The sequence below is a fragment of the Pholcus phalangioides genome, unplaced genomic scaffold, assembly GCF_987345545.1.
Source record: "Pholcus phalangioides strain wild (caught in Gottingen) unplaced genomic scaffold, Ppha-v1.0 ptg000013l_1, whole genome shotgun sequence".
NCBI classification, from domain to species: domain Eukaryota; kingdom Metazoa; phylum Arthropoda; class Arachnida; order Araneae; family Pholcidae; genus Pholcus; species Pholcus phalangioides.
This window is the reverse complement of record NW_028301606.1, coordinates 23,360,471-23,378,371: the sequence shown is the minus strand read 5'-3', so window position 1 is coordinate 23,378,371 and position 17,901 is coordinate 23,360,471. Positions and strand designations below refer to the sequence as shown.

The following is a 17,901-nucleotide window of genomic DNA, read 5'->3' as shown; positions in this document are numbered from 1 at the left end:
TTATGATTGACGATTTCCATCACTAATGAAAACAATCTCTTGATCATTTAGTTGTTCGGTCATCATCTTCTTTGAATGGAATGTTTGCGGAGTTTCGGAATTTTTGTCTATTTTAAAGTGTTTAACCAATTACACTGTATTAAATGAGGTTTTTAATAGCTGATATATTAAAAAAAAACACCCAATAAGCACTAAATTACGACGGATGGATCCAAAATTAAATTTTTCAGAAAAATGATACAATGGGAAAAGAAAAATAAATGAATGAAATAAAAATAATGAGACAGGAGATGAAATTGTACTCATAAATAGCACAATGGAACCAAATTTTGCACAAGAACCAAAACGAAACTTTTTTTTTCTAACGTAAAAATTTAAAATAGAAAACACTGCACTTTATGTTCATCACAAAAATGTTACAATGCTGTCAAGATTAACATTCAACGGCTAAAATAACACAAGACGAGATAAAGTTTTATCACGACCTTACAGTAAAAAAAAAAGATTCAAATAAAGAAAGTTTAAAGGGGGAAAAAAGAGTTGTGCCTGAATATATTATGAAACTTTTTAAAACGCTCACACCCTTCAATGCTCCCACGAAATTCTATTAAATAAAGCCGAAAGAATTTTTCGAGCAAAAAGTTCAGAAAAATGAGGAGGATGCACAGCATCACGTGAAATTTTGATAGAACGTCTAAAACTATTGAATATTTCTTTATTCTTTTAAAAGCTTTCGGATACAAAAAATATTTTGCCGCAGACTATAAAAAGATTAGCCCGTGTTCCTCTCCCCTTTTATAAAATTAACATAAACTTTTTGTGAAAACTTTTTCCGAAGAATAACATTATTCCTAAGTATTGTTTTTTCTTCACAGGGAGATAAAAAGTCAAGAGAGGGAATCCCCAAATACAAATCATCAATCTATATTTTGATCCCAACGGACATTAATCCTTACAGAAAATAAAGTGAGATGCAAAAAATAATTCATCACACCAGCGAGCGTAAAACTGAAAAGTCGCAAAAGGGGGGGGGGGGGGACTTCACAATACTTTTTTTTTTTGTAAAGTGAGGTAAAATCGCATTACTGTTTGGGGGTTTTGTGCAATAAACTTAGCTCAATATAAAGCTCCAAAGAATAGTAGTCCACATCAAGGAGGATCTGCTCATCGATTATGCACAGATGTTTAAGGGGGCATGTACAAGACACTACTTTTTGATGCATAAGCGTTGTCTACGGTATACCTGAAGAAGGTGGGTCCTACATCACCCGAGATAAAACCAAACTCGAAAATTTCAAATCTTAACAGTCGGTGTTCGTTATAACGATTCCCCCCCCCCCCAGTTCCACGAAAAACGGACGTTATATACAGAGTGCATGGGTAACCGGGCGTATGGTATGTTACTGGCGCACCATTGGTCTTACAGGCATACTTCCAATTATAAAAAGTACCCAAATAACGTGTGGTACTCAGATATGTCATTCGCATTGCAAATGGTTATATAGTTATTAAAATGAAAATGTTAACTTTCTATACGGTCACTCTGTGCTCAAGAACCCAATTACAAAGTTGTTGCCCTGGCACTCTTGTTGCCAACAAAAAAAAAATTCCAGGTTTCTAAGCGCATTATTCGCTGAGATATTCGAATTCGAAAATGGAGGAAAGTTAGGGAAAAACAGCGTTAAATGCGGGTAAACGCATTTTTTTTTGTTGCCATCAAGAGAGACAGGGCAACAACTTTGCAATTGGGTTCTTGAGCACAGAGTGTTCGTATAGAAAGTTAACAATTTTATTTTAATAGTTATTAACTATACAACCCCTTGTAACATGAATCACATATCTGAGTGCTACATGTTATTTGGATACTTTTTCTAGTTGGAAGTATCCCTCTAGGATCAACGGTTCACCAGTAAAATATCATACGACCTGCTACGTATGCACCCTGTATATAAAGTTTTAAAAAAAAACTGATTCTTTAGAGAATTCATACTTCGATGGAGTCAAAATTATATTATTCAGGTTTTGCATTGCAATTATGGAACGGTCAGATTTTCACCGTTTAGAGGCCGTTCAAGTATTACGTAAGCAAATTTTTGGCCATTTTTGACCCCCTCCCCACCCTTGTCAGCAAAACCACCCTTTAAGCCATATATGGTAAAACCTTGACCGGCAGACCAAATGTGGCCCTGAAGGTTATATGATGTGGTTGCCCCCTATAAGCGTCACATTTACAAATCGCTTAAATGACTCGTGGCACAATGCCAGAGCATTTAAGTGGCCCGTGGCACAATTCCAGAGCATTTAAGTGGCCAGTGGCACATTTTCAGATCACTGAAGTAGGCCTCAAAGATCACCTAAGTAACCCGTGACACAGTTACAGAACACTTAAACGATCCGTGGCACATTTAGAGATCCCTTGAGTGACACAGTTTTAGAGCACTTAAGCGGCCACCAGTGCGGTTCTACATCACTCAAGTTATCCGCGGAACATTCCCAAATTACTTAAGTGATCCGTGACATAATTACGGATCACTTCAGTGATGCGTGGCACAGTTCCAGAGCACTTAAGAGGCCCGGAAACATTTCTAGAGCACTTGAAGGATCTGTGAAACATTTAGAGATCACTAAAGTGGCTCTGTAGGGGACGTATCAATAGGGAGAACGTTAGTTCAGGTGCCCAATAACTATCGCAAGGTTTTTCCCCGTTTTTATTTCTTATCTTCAGAAAGGATGGTTGATGACGTAAGCATCATCCAAACTCCCTCTCCCCCTTTGTCATCAAAAGTCAGCAAATCGGAACCCCCCCCCCATCGATGCTGCCGTAATACTTGAATGACCCCGGGGGGAGGGGGTTTCCGACTTGCTGACTTTTGATGACAAGGGGGGGGGGGTTTGGATAATGCTTACGTAATCAACCACCCCTTATGAAAATATGAGTTAGGATTCAGAGGGGCAGAGCTGATGACGAAATTTTGCTGACAGGAAGGGGGGGGGGGAAGGGGGTCAAAAATTTGCTTAGGTAATACTTGAACGGCCCCTTACGTAAAAGTCTTCACTGAAAACAGAAAATCGTTAGAAAATAATAATATAACTGTAATAATTAATTTAATGCAAGCACCTATGCACAGGATTCTCCAATATCAAAGTCAAACATAGCTTTGCAAACGAAAAACTCGGATCTCGTACATTTCCGGAAAGGGGTAGGGCTGAGTTTGGACGTTGTATAGCACTGAATGGTCTTTGTAGCCGAAATGATTCAAACATTGAGGGGGCTGTAAGTTGTGAGCCGTCCCGTATATGCGAGACTAGAGCCAATAAGCAGGAAGAAGAGGGGTGCATTGCATTGCATACTCACTAATTATTGGGAGGCTCAGTCCCCGTCACAAAATTTATTAGGGAGGTACTCATATATAGCCTCAGTCCCAAGATTTCAGGGCCTATGCTTTTTACGTCGTTATATTGGATGAAAAACAACATGGGAGGGATGAACAGAGAAACATTTGAGACTTATCACTAGAGCCCGGATTATAAGCGAATGCATACGAACATATGCATTTGCATATTTTGGCCTTTCTCAGCATTAAGACATATAAATGCATAAAAGAATTTTCAGAATAAGTGCATATTTTTGGAGGTTTATATAAGCTCAATCACTTTTTTTAAAATTTTTCCTACCAATATCGCTCATAATATTTTCATAACATCGGTTTTTTTTCCGGAGGTGAGAATTAATAGACAGATATAGATGTATATAGATATAGAATAAATGTTTTTGTAATATTTTTCAAGTATTAACTGTTTCCTCTGTAACGCAATTTCTAGAGATATGTGTCAAAAGTATTACATTTTTTTTTTAAAATAGCGTCGAAATTATTTTGTCACTGTTATTTCGTTACTGAGCAGACACGACTAACTGGAAATTAGAAATGCCTAAACAAAAAATATATAAAAGGGATTTGCATATGCAGTATATACATAAAAATGGGTTATTCTTTTTATATATTTTTTTGTAAATGAACATACACTGTGAAAAATATAAAATATGCATTTTAAAAACATATCTGCTTTTTTTTGCATGGTAATTTTTTAACGTATATTTTATTTTGGGTACATATTTTGGTGTTTCTAATTTTTTTAGGATTTTTTAGTGTACATTTTGAGTTTTTAAATGCGTATTTTAACATTTTTAAGTGCATATTTTGACATTTGAAGTCCATATTTTGGCATTTGAAGTCCATATTTTGGCATTTTAAGTGCATATTTTGGCATTTTAAGTGCATATTTTGGCATTTTAAGTGCATATTTTGGCATTTTAAGTGAATATTTTGGAATTTTTAAGTGTATATTTGTATATTTTTTAGTGCATATAATCCGGGCGCTACTTATCATTATGGTGATTATAATGGTACGGTCGCAACAAACCCTTCGTTCTACAGGGTGATTTCAAATTCATGGAATAAACTTTCAAAGGCGACATAAGACACCTAAACAAGGATGTTTGTTCACAGAATGTGTGGTAGAATCACAATAGCTATGGCGGTAGGAAGTGTTCTTAGAGAGTGCTCTTCACCAAAAGCAAACTTCATCTTTTTCCGACGGATTTGCTGCGATATGTGCTATCAACCATTCTATGGTGCATATGCTCCTTCGGTTTGAATTCGAGTTTGTTTTGTATTGGTGCAAGGACGATAAAGGTTATGCTCCATAAAAAAATGATCAAGCGGTATAATGACTTGCGGTAGAATTTACGTTACTCAGGTTGCACCATGAGAAAGCCTACCACATTACAACATTCTGTACCCTCGAATGGTTGATGGCACTTATTGCAGCAAACCCGTCAGAAAAATATATTTGCTTTTGGTGAACCATAATGCTTGTTCAGGAGGCTTATATCATCTCTTAAAGATTGTCCATGAATTTAGAATCACCCTGTATGATAAAAGAATAGTTCTGCAAAATTGGTTCATCTGTACTGCATTGGTGTTATCGCGTGCATCATAGACGAAAACGGGGGGGGGGGGAGCAGGCTACTGCATTATAAGCAAAGGCGGGCGGGTAGAAGTGGAAAATCCCCTACCCGTTCGAAGAGCCTGTATCCGCTTATGTGTGTGTGTGTATTCACCGTGTGCATATCAACTCGGATCTCATCTCCTAGCTCTTTGCGCATTAGGGAATAATACTTTTATGGAGTCGCGAGCACAGTTTATGCCCAGGATTACAAAAAAGGGCACCTCTATGGTAATTCTGAAGTAAATATTGAAGAGGCGGGAAGCTTTAGTGAGTAGCAAGAATCACAGTGAAAACTAGCTTTCAGCACCTCGGTACTCATGAGCAACAGCTTGAAGATATTATTGTACATAGATGCTTAGAAGCTAGATATAAGTCTTTAGTCCCCCCCCCCCTTTTTTTTTAACGTTACAATTTTTTTTCCTTGTGATTTCGAATGGCTATTTCACAATAAAAGAAGTTTGAAATACACAAATCAATAATTTTTCAGGTCTAAGAATCTTCCTCCTTCCGTGTGGATCATTCCTGTAACTAAGGGGAGGGGAAGCCTCATCACATATGCATTGAATAAGTGTGAAAGCCCATTCTTAACCCCAAAACTGCTCAAATAGTCGGGAATATATCTCTGTATATGCAAGAAATTTTTTTTTTTATCCTTCATCACAAATCATCATTCAGCAGCCTATTAAGTTCATTCATTCACCAAAGTTGAAGTTCAAGAGGTAAGAATCAACATTTAAAGCAATCAACGAAACTCCTTCCAGAGTATTCATTCAAAATATTTTTTTCTTTTTTTTCACCTGATGTCTGAATAAGTTTTTATTTAAATAGCATCAATCCATTCCGAAAAAAAAACACATATTAGAAAACATTTTTTTCTCTTTCAATCGAACAGAATATACATCTCAGAAAAGAAAAAATTATAATTCCTTCTTTCTTGGAATAATATGCGTACACTATTTTTCACACCACCTTCAACCGGGCCGCTCAACTTTTAAGATGGTTATTTTTAGGCAACGGAAAAAAAAAAAGAATAAAAAGTACACACGAAACTACACCTTGCACTACAGAAATCGTCGTACAGAAGAAAAAAAAAAAAAGACAAGTCACCATGGTTCTGGACCGACATAGAAAAGAAGAGTCAGAGAGAGAAAGCGTTTTTGAAATAGAAAATTCTGTTGGCACAAGATCACTAAAAAGAAATTAAGGCAGCAGATCATGAAGAAATGTAGATGTAGAAAATAAAAAGACTAAAAAAATTAAGAACAGAGTGAACTTTTTCCGCTCTCTGGGCTAAGGACTAAGCCAACAATTCAGCAGCAGCATCTCTCTTAAAGATTCCACCATCACCTTCTTCTGGCTGAACTTTTCCAGCCTAACCATCATCATCAGAATACAAAGGGAAGGAGAGTAATCCTTCCAGTGTGTGCAGATGTTCTTCCCCCCCCCCCTATTCCTTTATTTTACTCTTAGCTGCGAAGAAAACGTGGCTATATATATATAAATCTAATTCCTAAATACTACGAACAATCACATCTGCTGCAAGACAAAACGATTCCATGGAGCAATGGGATAGATGAAGCGCATACTATGGAGTATCTGGTTAAAAGTGATAGGAAGACATGACTTACACGGGGATCAAACAAAAAGAAAAGTCGGGACCTACACGAGAACTTAATTCAGAAATAACTCCAGTGCATTTCCATTTTCGGTAGAATAGAGTGAGGCGGAAAACAGGAATCGAATCTCTAGGACTTAATCTGATTTCTGAAAGCCATTGGATTGATTTTGGATAAAAGCGTTTTCTAGGCAACAATATTTTTCTGGAGAACAGCCTTTCTCCTCTCTCACTCTATCCTTGTGTCTTGCTTTCGAATTTCAGCTTCAAATTCGGTTCCATTGCAGTTTTCGCTCTGATTGAACTTCTGACTTCCCGAAACAAATAGCTATTTCAAGGCTTTTAAAAGCTGGCAGCACGGGAATCAATTTATCCGGATTTTTTGGATTTCGATAAGCAATACGATGGGTGCACTAAACATGACTTCACTCACCCACGTTAAATAAAATAAAACGAAGAATGTCTCTTCGAAATATTTGTGAAGATTTCCCGATTTTCTTTGAAGAGAAAAACATGAAATGTAATAGAAATTTTATCCCCAAAACATGCTGAGACTGGAATATACGTTACTCGAATGTATGAATTAACCGACAGTGATTTTTAAATTTTTTGAATTTTGTCAAGTACCACGTCAAAAATCGAATTTTAAACAAAAAGTATAATAGGTAAAAGTTTCTCGAGTATTCTCCATTGGGTAACTAACCGAACTTTTAAAAATGAGAATTAAATCAATGTACATAGAACGTTCATCGGTGAAAAATCAAGTCAATTTTACCACGCAAATGACCCAACCGCAACTAGCGCCTCGGTTCTACCAATCCGTTTCATTTCCACATGACCATAAGAGCGAAGTCGCTGCTCTACCTAGAAAAAAAGATGCAAAAATTACAGATAGGTTGAGTAGAGATCGGATTTAGGGTGAATTCACATCACTAAAGACACTCACCGTGTCGTGTCAGACACAGCATACCTTCTTTAACATAAAGATGTCTGTCTGCGCCTGCACAGACACGATACGACAGATATGAATACGTCCATTAGTTTTATGTTAAAGAACGTTTGCCGTGTCTGACACAACACGGTGAGTGTCTGTAGATGTGAATCTACCCTTTCCGTGCCCCCTTTCCAAGACGATCACAAATCAAAAATAATTGTAGATATTTTCGTAAAATAATTGTAGATATTTTCGTAAAATAATTGTAGATATTTTCGTAAAATAATTGTAGATATTTTCGTAAAATAATTGAAATATCGAAAGAAAATAACTATTATAATGCTATCTTAATCAATTTCTATTAATTTAAAAGGCTTTCTGACGGTTACTAGCGGAACATTTTCTGAAAGCAATTCGTTGTGGCCCCCCACGCCCCAAAACCCGGTGTGCTCCGTCCAAAGGTCGATGTTCCCTAAGGTTGTGCCGCGGTTGCCTTAGGGTATACCGAAATCCATCATGGGTGTCGCCGGATATTTCCGAGGTGAAATTATATTTGATTAATGTGCTAGGACAGTTTCGAGCGCAGCCAAACTGACTCGAGATTGCATAGAAGTTCCGCGAAGGTAAAAAAAATTTGAAATCACTAATCTAATGAATCGCCCGTTGATGACAATTAGTTTCGAATATCATCGCCTGAGCTAAAGCAACACCTGTCGCAAAAAACAAGACAAAGATAGAGGGAAGGGCGGTTCACAAGACCTTTTCATTATGAAAAGAAGGGGGGGGGGGATAATTCAACATTCACTAACCTACTTGGGGGAAATAAAAAAGATAAAAGAAGGGCTGTTGAAAAGAAAGTTAAAAGATCTCTTCGATAAACACGCCTTTCGACTATGTTCTAAAACGTATCTCCAAGACAAAGAAGCGTAAGTGGGGTAAGATGTGAAAAATAATATAAAAAGTGTGTGAGCAGAAGTTGGAACCGAAGTAACGCCAGAAAAAGAGAGAAACCCATACTGAAAACCAGGCAGCGCCAAGGACAGTCCAGAAATAAACCCAACTGGGTCTGGTACAAAGACAGTGATAGCGTAAGGCAATAAATAAAATAGAAGGAGAAAATACATTAATTAATGATCATGCCGACTTTCAGGAAGAAGGGGGGAGCGGCATCGGACCCAAACAGTGCACATTAGGGGTACTGTAAGATCTAAGCAGAGAATTACTATATCTGATGCGTATACCAAAAGGGATGGATTCGTCGAAAAGTAAAAGGAAGAGTCACGGAGCAGCGATCCAAAAGTCGTCGGGAAAAAATTAACGAAGTTCATTCTTCCCCCACTAAATCCTATATCGATTCATCTTCCATTTGCCAGGAGCTGATTCAATGCCAATTCAAGACATAACGTATTACGTAGTTACTATCAAGGCTGCTGTTTCATACACAGCGGAAAATGAATCATTACTCGTTTCGGATCCTTTTTCTCATTACTCAGTTTGTTTACTTTATACAGAAAATTTAACTCGAAAGTAAAGGAATGATATAAAGTGTAGCGAAGATAACTTTCATTCAGTTTAAAGGTTGAACCAAAATATTTTTGCCTAGTTTTTACAAAAAAATAAAAACACTTCATTTAAGACGGTCGACGGTGGTGGCGTTAGAGCCAATTACCAAAAATGTTGACTAAGTTTTTGAACGTTTTTCGAGCACTTCCTTGAACAGAAACATTTCATTCTCCTCGATTGATAGTAAAAAGTGCAATACATAGATAAGTCTCAATGGAAATGAGTATCAAGTTCATATTGACTTCATAATGGTATGATCATAGCTTTGCAGAAGCGTAAGCAGGGGATAGGCATAGGGTGCCCAAGCCAACCAGAAATTAGAAGAAAAAAAACTAATATTTCGGTTAAAAAATTAAAACATCGAAAGAAAATACCTTTATCTTATTCAATTTCTGTTAATTTAAATGCTTTTTTGAACGGTGTGGTAACTCAAAATTTCTCGGGAAGAAAATTTATGTGCCCCCCCCCCCCTTCAGAGGTCGATCCTACATACGCCCCTGTGGCTTTGGCAAAGAATGAATAATTTTAGATGCTTGATGACGTATTGCACCCCATTGCTTCCTTGGGGAACTCCACTTGCGACATCTGTCCAATCAGAAGATTCTCCGTTTACGATAAACCGTTGTGACCTATATCGCAACCGAATCCGATTTTATAAAATTCAACAAGTTGGCCCCAATCCCAATCTCAAGTAAAAACACGCACACGCTTCAAGAGTTTACCATGTTGGATCCGATCGAATGTCTTTTTGAAACTGAGATAGACAACGTCGACGTTGTTGCGTTTGTCCAAAGCCTTCGTCACATGATCATAGAATGAAGGGAGATCGGTTGCATATGACTTTCCTTTCCTAGACCCATGCTGGTTTTCGACAGCAAATTATTCTCGTCCATCCACTTCCTCAGTTGCCTTTTGATAATAATTTCCAAACTCTTCGAGAGACACCTAACTAGACGATAATTGGACATGTTTTTTTTTCTGCTATCATTTTGAATATCGGAACCACATTGGAAAACTCTCAATCAATACCCTGGGACGATACCGTCATTACTCCTGTATGTAAATCTATGCAAGTGGCCCCAACAGTTGTTCATTAGCAATTCCCTAAGGGCACTTGGGCAAATATTACCTGCTCCTCGTGCTTTGTTAGCACTTACATTTTCAAGAAATTTTAGGACTTCATCATCCCATCGTACAGTCGTACCTTGAATATCGCCTTGTCTATTAAAAACTGATTCAAAAAAGTTATTAAATGTCGTATCTCTACCCAAGACAATTCAATGGGGGGGGGGGGGCAACAGTCCTCTTATATTCATTACTAACACAATTAAAAAATGATTTTGGTTCAGTGCTAATATTAACTGCCAATCTAGAGAGAGATTCACCATCCTTTTAACATTCCCTTATCACTTTCAAAATCCTTCTTTTTCCAGTAATGTTGACAGGTAACCTCTTCCACTTTCATACTCTTTGAATGTCATTTTCTTATCAAGATAATGGTCCCTCAGGTTTTTCGTGAACCGAGAGGAAACAAGAAGCAAATCCGTTTCTTTCAACACAAGGGTATGACGTCATTCAAAACACAGGATACTTTTGCCCTAAATCCTCTTCCCATTGACTTACCTTACCTCACTGATTCCAACCGGACTTTCAAAATCACCCCCACTCTTAACAAAATCTCAAGAAGGGTTATTGAAACAAAACCACCACAAAATGCAAAAATTGGAGACATGGATGACACTTCATACTATGCAGTGGCTGCGAATTTTATAGATGGCGCAACAAACAAGGCCATCGAAAAATTAAAACGGGAGCACTTCTGTACAGACGATGTGAACATGCATATGGGGGGGGGGGGAGTTGAAAATGTACATTCGCGTAGGTAAGGGCTCACGAAAGAAATAGAGGGAAACTTTTTGATCTAACGGATTTCCACGGAAGAGAAAATCATATTTTTGTCTTCACACATGCAGTATATACCAGTATGATGTATATTAGAAAATAGGAAAAGTTCTCGCGAATTTACAGTAATAGAGCGTAGTTCTGTGTAATGCCTTGCTTTTCATCTTTCTTTACGTTTTCGATCCACACTTTTCGGTTCAAACGACAGGCAATATACCGTAGTTTCCTATAAATAAGCCATTGGAATGCATAAGCCACACCCAGAAAAATGAAGGGATAAAAAAAAGTTAATGTAGAAACGCCACAGCTTCGTATAAGCCAGCACACGAAATTTTTATATAAGAAATGAAAAATACAAAAAATTTGAATAAAAAACTAATTGTTTTACGTTTGCCTCACCTTCTGTTTACTTTGAACATTTTATAATATTGCTAACTGCATATTATCCTATATATATATATAGAGTAAAAATACCCATAAAAATTCGTTAGAATTTCCTCAAAGTTAAAGCGCGTCAACATGAGCACGCTGTGGGTTACTCTTGAATAGTTTGCTGGAATTTCCTATCCATGTGTGTGCGGCTGTCACAAAATTTTTTATTGCAAGCCAAGCAACGAGCACTAGACGAAAGTCAAAATTGGGCGGACCTGCCGTCTACGGAGTTATAAAAGGAGCTTGCGTTGCGTTTCTTTGATTTTGTATAGCCAAGCGCCTTGGCCCAAGGCTATGCGGTCGAAACCGGATTGAACGGGAAGAGGGGGGAAAGACGGAAAAAAATACAGGTCATTCCCGAACAGCAGAATTCCAGCAGAAAAAAGTTATTGGATATAGTCCGCGGGTCTGAATCACCAGCAAGAGCTGAAAATTGACTAATAAAGCTGTACATATCACGGCTAAAATTACGGAAAATAAAATAAGTAAATAAAAAATACATGTTCATATCATCAATGCTAACATGATTTTCACCTCATGCTCACGACAAGAAAATTCAGAAATCCCGCTGTACGCATACAATCTTATATATAAATGTGAAAGTATGTATGTATGTTTGTTCTTTATACAAATCTACAATTTTAAACCGATCGTCGCCACAAATGTTGCATAAATACCAAACAGGACCGATTGAACCATAGGCTAATTTAAAAGTTCGTCAGAGCAGAGCGAATGCCTGAAATGGGCGAAAAACTCGTGCAACAATGATTTCTGGGCCTAAACAATCACTTTCGGAATGTTTACTTAGGTTATCTAACAATGCATTTCAGACATGCACATGCCTTTACAATGGTTTGTCACTTCTTTGATGCTGTCACTATTATGTATAACAGTTTATTCCTTTATAATGGTTTGTCACTTTTTTCAATCCTCCCAGTAATTGAAGAAAACAAGGCATTGTCGGGTATTATGGCTAGTAAATGAATAAAACAAACATTCATTCGTCAATTTTGTTTCTTTTTCATAAGACAAGAACGAAATTTCAAACTTAACCGCGAGAAATAAAGAGACTGCAGAAAGAAATGATGAGAAACTCCCCATTCTTGCCTTCCAAGAAAGCAATCAGTAAAACTATCACTGACACCACAGGTATTTCCTTTTAAAAGTAAATAATAATAAAAGAAGAGCCTATTCAAGAGAGAACCTTTCTTTAGTCTTGCATTTTCCATCGACGCTCATCCAAAGCTCTGGGAGTTTATTTGATCCACGCCAGCCGCCATTTTGGAATGACATAGGGAAAAAAATGTAAACCGCAAGTTTTAGAATGTAAGAAAGTAAAAAAAAAGTAGATGAGAGAATGAAAGAATATTCTAGGAATAAACTGAACTGTGGGGCGGGAGACCGAAGAAAGATCTAAAATAAACTATAAGGGGAAAAAATTTATTTACGGACTCTACCTGTTCTTCTTCAGCGGGTGCATGTGTTGGACTCAGCTACTGCCATAGAGAGGCTTCGCCATTAATAATTTCCACAGTAAAAAAATAAAAAATAAATTATTAAAAAAAAAGAAAAGAAACTTCATTATGAGCAAAAAATGTCGACTTCCGTGAAAGGGGAAACTTGAGAGATGGAAGTTCAAGGAGAATTTATATTCATACACTTTTTGACTAATGAATGTACATTCGCTAAATACACACGATTTCAAGTTCATGGGTGGAAAAATTTTCAATCATTTGAAAAAACAAGAAAAATCTTTTTTTTTTCTAAACTAAGTACCTAACTTCCATGGGTCAATTCAGACCGGAAGATCAAATCAGTAGCCTTAAAATTAATTCTAAACATAATTTAAATAATTTTACCCCAACAGTTAACAAAATGGCTGAAAGTATCTAAAAATCAATGCACTGATGCGAATTTTTTTTTCTATTTGCAGGTATTTTAGCACGTCATCATTTTCTACTAATATAGTCATCAGAGGTTATGAAATGAATCTAAGGCCAGGATTACACTATAAAAGTTTGATCAAAGATCTTTCACAAAACTTGAAAAAACAACCATAAGCCTATTGGCTACATTCCTTTCAAATGTATCCAATACGCTTATTGGGGGGTTACATTTTTCAAGTTTTATAAAGAACTTTTATAGTGTAATCCCGGCTTTAAACTAAGACTTAATTGACTCAAATCCACATGTGTTATGCACTGAAATGCCACGGAATTCGAGATAAGCAACAGGACGCAAAATACGTAAACCACATATAGCTAGTGATGTAATTATCGTTTTAACAAGCCATTCCCGACTAGAAGATATTCTTGCTTTAGAATCTAAACGTCTAAAGTTTAGACATTTTGATCGCGGCTAAATAGTAGGTGCCCGAACGCATGGACCCTTCAAGATCCGTAATCGTTAGAGAACTGCGCTTTCCGCGCTAGACAGTGTCAAGAACTCAAGAGTATGGCACACACGGATGATGGAAGAGGAACAAATAATCGGGACAATTGCAAAATAAAAATTTGCCTAGCGTGATCGGCTCGAGTGTATCGTATTCCCCACATTATGAGAGTCAAGTCCATTCACAGGATATGTTTACAAATAAAAACTAAGGGTACAGTCGGAGAGTGAATAGGCGTACCGTGCTAGGCTCACTTCGCGGTACGAGAGCATTGTCTAGCACGTCTTGCCAGGGTAAGAAGAATGCTACGAATGTACCGTCGATGATTCGAAACATAGCGTGGAGTAACGATTCCTGTTTCCAACAACACACTACGCACATGCGAAACTGAGAATATGGCACCAGCCTTGTTTGAGCGGTTCTCCAACTTCGAGGCTCGGCAGTATATCATTTGAAAAATCTTTCCGTAGAGTTTCCTCCTTCAACACGATACTTAAATGACATGAAAATTAAAGCATTTGTCATTTTCACTTCAAAATACGGAAAAAGGTGGCAGCACCAGTATAACACGAAACAAGTATAACTCTGCCAACATAAATACGTTAAGGCATGCATATACGGTTCTGCATGTACCAATTCGTTAGAAATTCCCAAGAGGAATGTTTGAGATGCATATACGGTCAAATAGTAGTAGCGGCTCTGTGAGTCCATATACTCCATATCAATGGCTTAATGTGAAAACCTCGTAAATCAGTTTGCTTCAATTTTTCAGAAGCAAAAAAGTGCAAATTAACAGGTGCACACTACAGCACCTGCTAATATGAAGCGAGGTTTTCAATTTTAGCGATACATGGCACTTCGTTCATTAATGATGATGTGCTCTGTCTGGTCGATGAGATACGAGATCTACTTTCCATATACGCAAAAACCTTATTTTCAGAAAAAAAATGAGATAATATACGAGGTTTTAACGCGAGACATCGATATGCCAGGTTAGAAATGCTGGATTCGAAGGTAATGGTGCCTGAAAAATACTTGGGGGCTTATTTTATCTTAGCAATTTTCGGGACATTCTTCATTCGTAACAACCATTGGCGTACGCGGGCGCCCCCCCACCCCTCAAGCCGAGATTATTTTGCAGGGGAAAACGTAAATTCCCCCCCCCTGAGAAGAAAGAAAAATTGAACCCCCCCCCCTGAAAAAATTCTGCGTACGCCTATGGTAATAACCACATGCTTATGTACGGGGGTAAGAACAGCTACTGGCCGACCCATTCCGATAGACTATTGAACCACACACGCACCTCGTCCATATTCCTCTGCAGAACTTCTAACGAATTGGTACATGTTGGAATGTGTGTGTATGTGTAGCGAACCTGACGAAGTTTGTTTCTGCGTAATTCTTGTTGTGTGTAGTGCTTCCGATGGACTTGAGTACGTTCCGTACACAAAGAGAAACGCATGGATTTGAGACAAATTTTTAGTTACTTGCCTAAAAATAGGAGAAAATTAAATAATAATTTTGGGATTTTTTTATTTTCATATTTTAAATATTTTAAAAACATTTTCTTTTATTTTTGCCCCTCCCCCCCCCCCTCTTTCTGTGTACAGCACTGAGTTTGATAACGAAAACACAGAACATGAACGTTACTTACGACGCTCATAAAAAAACTTCGTTAACACAAATGAAGGTTAATTAGATAGATCTAAATCTTTCACGAGCTGGTGAATCCAATGACTAGGTCAAATCACACGTGTTATTTCAAAAAAACTTTCAGGAAATGTTATAGAAACGAAGCCAGATGTGGAAGATATAGGTTAGTTTTTCAACTTTTCTAGTGGAAAACGATCCAAAAAGAAGTAGGGAGGAGGAAAAAACCATAAACAAGTTACGTCAGAGACTATAAACAGAAACTTCAGTCGTTAAAAATTGCGATGCCCAACACTTTGAAGAAAATTAAAAACGCCAATAAATCTTTTTACGCTTGGACAGAAAAGAATGGTTTTGTATATTCCAAGGTGCTATGAGATGGGGTTCCAAACCAACAGTATCCAAACACAAAAAACCAGAGAAAACACTCTCAAGGCCACTTGCTTGTTATTGTGATTACTATTTTTAGGTGGCAGGGAAAAGAAAAATAATTCTAAACTAAATACCTACCAAAAGCAAAATAACTTAGAATAGCAGAGAGACCGTTCAACTCGAACATTGCTTGAACATTAGTTTAACACTAGCAATCAAATTAGAGATTTTATTTGATTGGATCAAACCGTGATAAATCACTACCGTAATTTTCTGTCCGCGGATGTGAATTTCGATACTTTGACGAAAAAAATATCATAAAAAAAATATCATTACTCTGCAAGTGGCGTATAGTCAGCATATAAAAATTTGTGTGTGTGTATCTGTGCGTGATTAATTAATAATGAAATCTTAAGGGATGGAAGGGGTTGTTTGTCATGTTTTTTAAAAAAAAATGTCTATTTTTCTACTCACATCTATACATCATTTACATATGTTAAATTTTTACAAATTTGAAAAGGTATTTGTGGCCATTCCAATCCCTCAGGAAAAAAAAATGCGAATAAGGCGCTGCGGGATATAATCCACCCTAAGAAATTCCGATATTTTTTAACGTGATTATAAGCAGGGAAATGCGGTAATTAGATTAATAACTCTGAATTTTGTCAGTCAGTTGAAAAATGCTAGGAAAGCGACGTTACGTTATAGATTCCTGAAGAAAATTACCGATAAGCATAAAAATCAGATCCATTCATTCAAGTGAAATATTTAAGCGATTTAGAATTAATGTCAAGTAAATGTGGGTCCAAACAGAGAACTTTCATTCTGTTTAATAAAATTGAAAACTACTCTTCATCCAAGGAGGAGTGTATCAATTCACAGACTTACGAGAATTTTTAGGAACTTACGATTTTCGCCCTTTTTTTCGATCGATTTTAAGCAGTCGGCATCCCCCACTATCAAAAATAAAGTACGGTAATAATCGGACAGGCGGTCAACTACAAAAAAAAATTATTATACCAATTATTCCAGCCATTAAAAAAAGACAACATGGAAGATCATCAAGTACCGTTCCGGCTCACAAAATCCTGATATTCTGAAAAAACCTTGTATCACCGACATCGAAAATAAGGGTTCCGTTCACAATCCCGACAGACGAAATCCCGACAAGTCACAATCCCGACAGACGAAATCCCGACAGGTCAAAATCCCGACAGGGTCGAAATCCCGACAGGTCAAAATCCCGACAGGGTCGAAATCCCGACAGGTCAAAATCCCGACAGGGTCGAAATCCCGACAAGTCAAAATCCCGACACGGTCGAAATCCCGACACTGTCCAATTTAAAAATTCAATTTCGCCGTATAAGCCGCACTTCGTGATTTCTGTCGGGATTTGAATTTCTCGCGGTGAGGGGCGTGCGGGCGCCGATGAGAATGATAAATTGCGATCAAATAAATTTTTCAAATTTTAATTTCGCCGTATAAGCCGCACTTCGCGATTTCTGTCGGGATTTGAATTTCTCGCGATGAAGGGCGTTGGGGTGACGATGAGAATAATAAATTGCTATCAAATAAATTTTAAAATTTCAATTTCGCCGTATAAGCCGCACTTCGCGATTTCTGTCGGGATTTGAATTTCTTGTGGCAAGGGGCGTTGGGGTGACGATGAGAATGATAAATTGCTATCAAATAAATTTTCAAATTTCAATTTCGCCGTATAAGCCGCACTTCGCGATTTCTGTCGGGATTTGAATTTCTTGCGGCAAGGGGCGTTGGGGTGACGATGAGAATGATAAATTGCGATGAAATAAATTTTTCAAATTTTAATTTTGCCGTATAAGCCGCGGTTCGGGATTTGAATTTCTTGCGGTGAGGGGCGTGGGGGCGCCGATGAGAATGATAAATTGTGATCAAATAAATTTTCAAATTTTAATTTCGCCGTATAAGCCGCACTTCGTGATTCCAGAGGCCTGAGTTAGGTCCGACCGTTCATCGCATACAAGTTCCAAGGAAAAATTGATATTCTTTGCC

At 37.5% G+C, this 17,901-nt stretch overlaps 1 protein-coding gene across 1 annotated transcript in view; it reads right to left on the bottom strand.

Moving 5' to 3' along the window:
* LOC149078804 (poly(A)-specific ribonuclease PNLDC1-like) overlaps positions 1-17,901 on the bottom strand; it is a 60,695-nt gene that overhangs the window by 11,259 nt on the left and 31,535 nt on the right. The window contains exon 20 of the mRNA XM_089240926.1: positions 7,401-7,489. Coding sequence (XP_089097052.1) covers positions 7,401-7,489 — 89 coding nt within the window. The remainder of the gene's footprint in view (positions 1-7,400; positions 7,490-17,901) is intronic.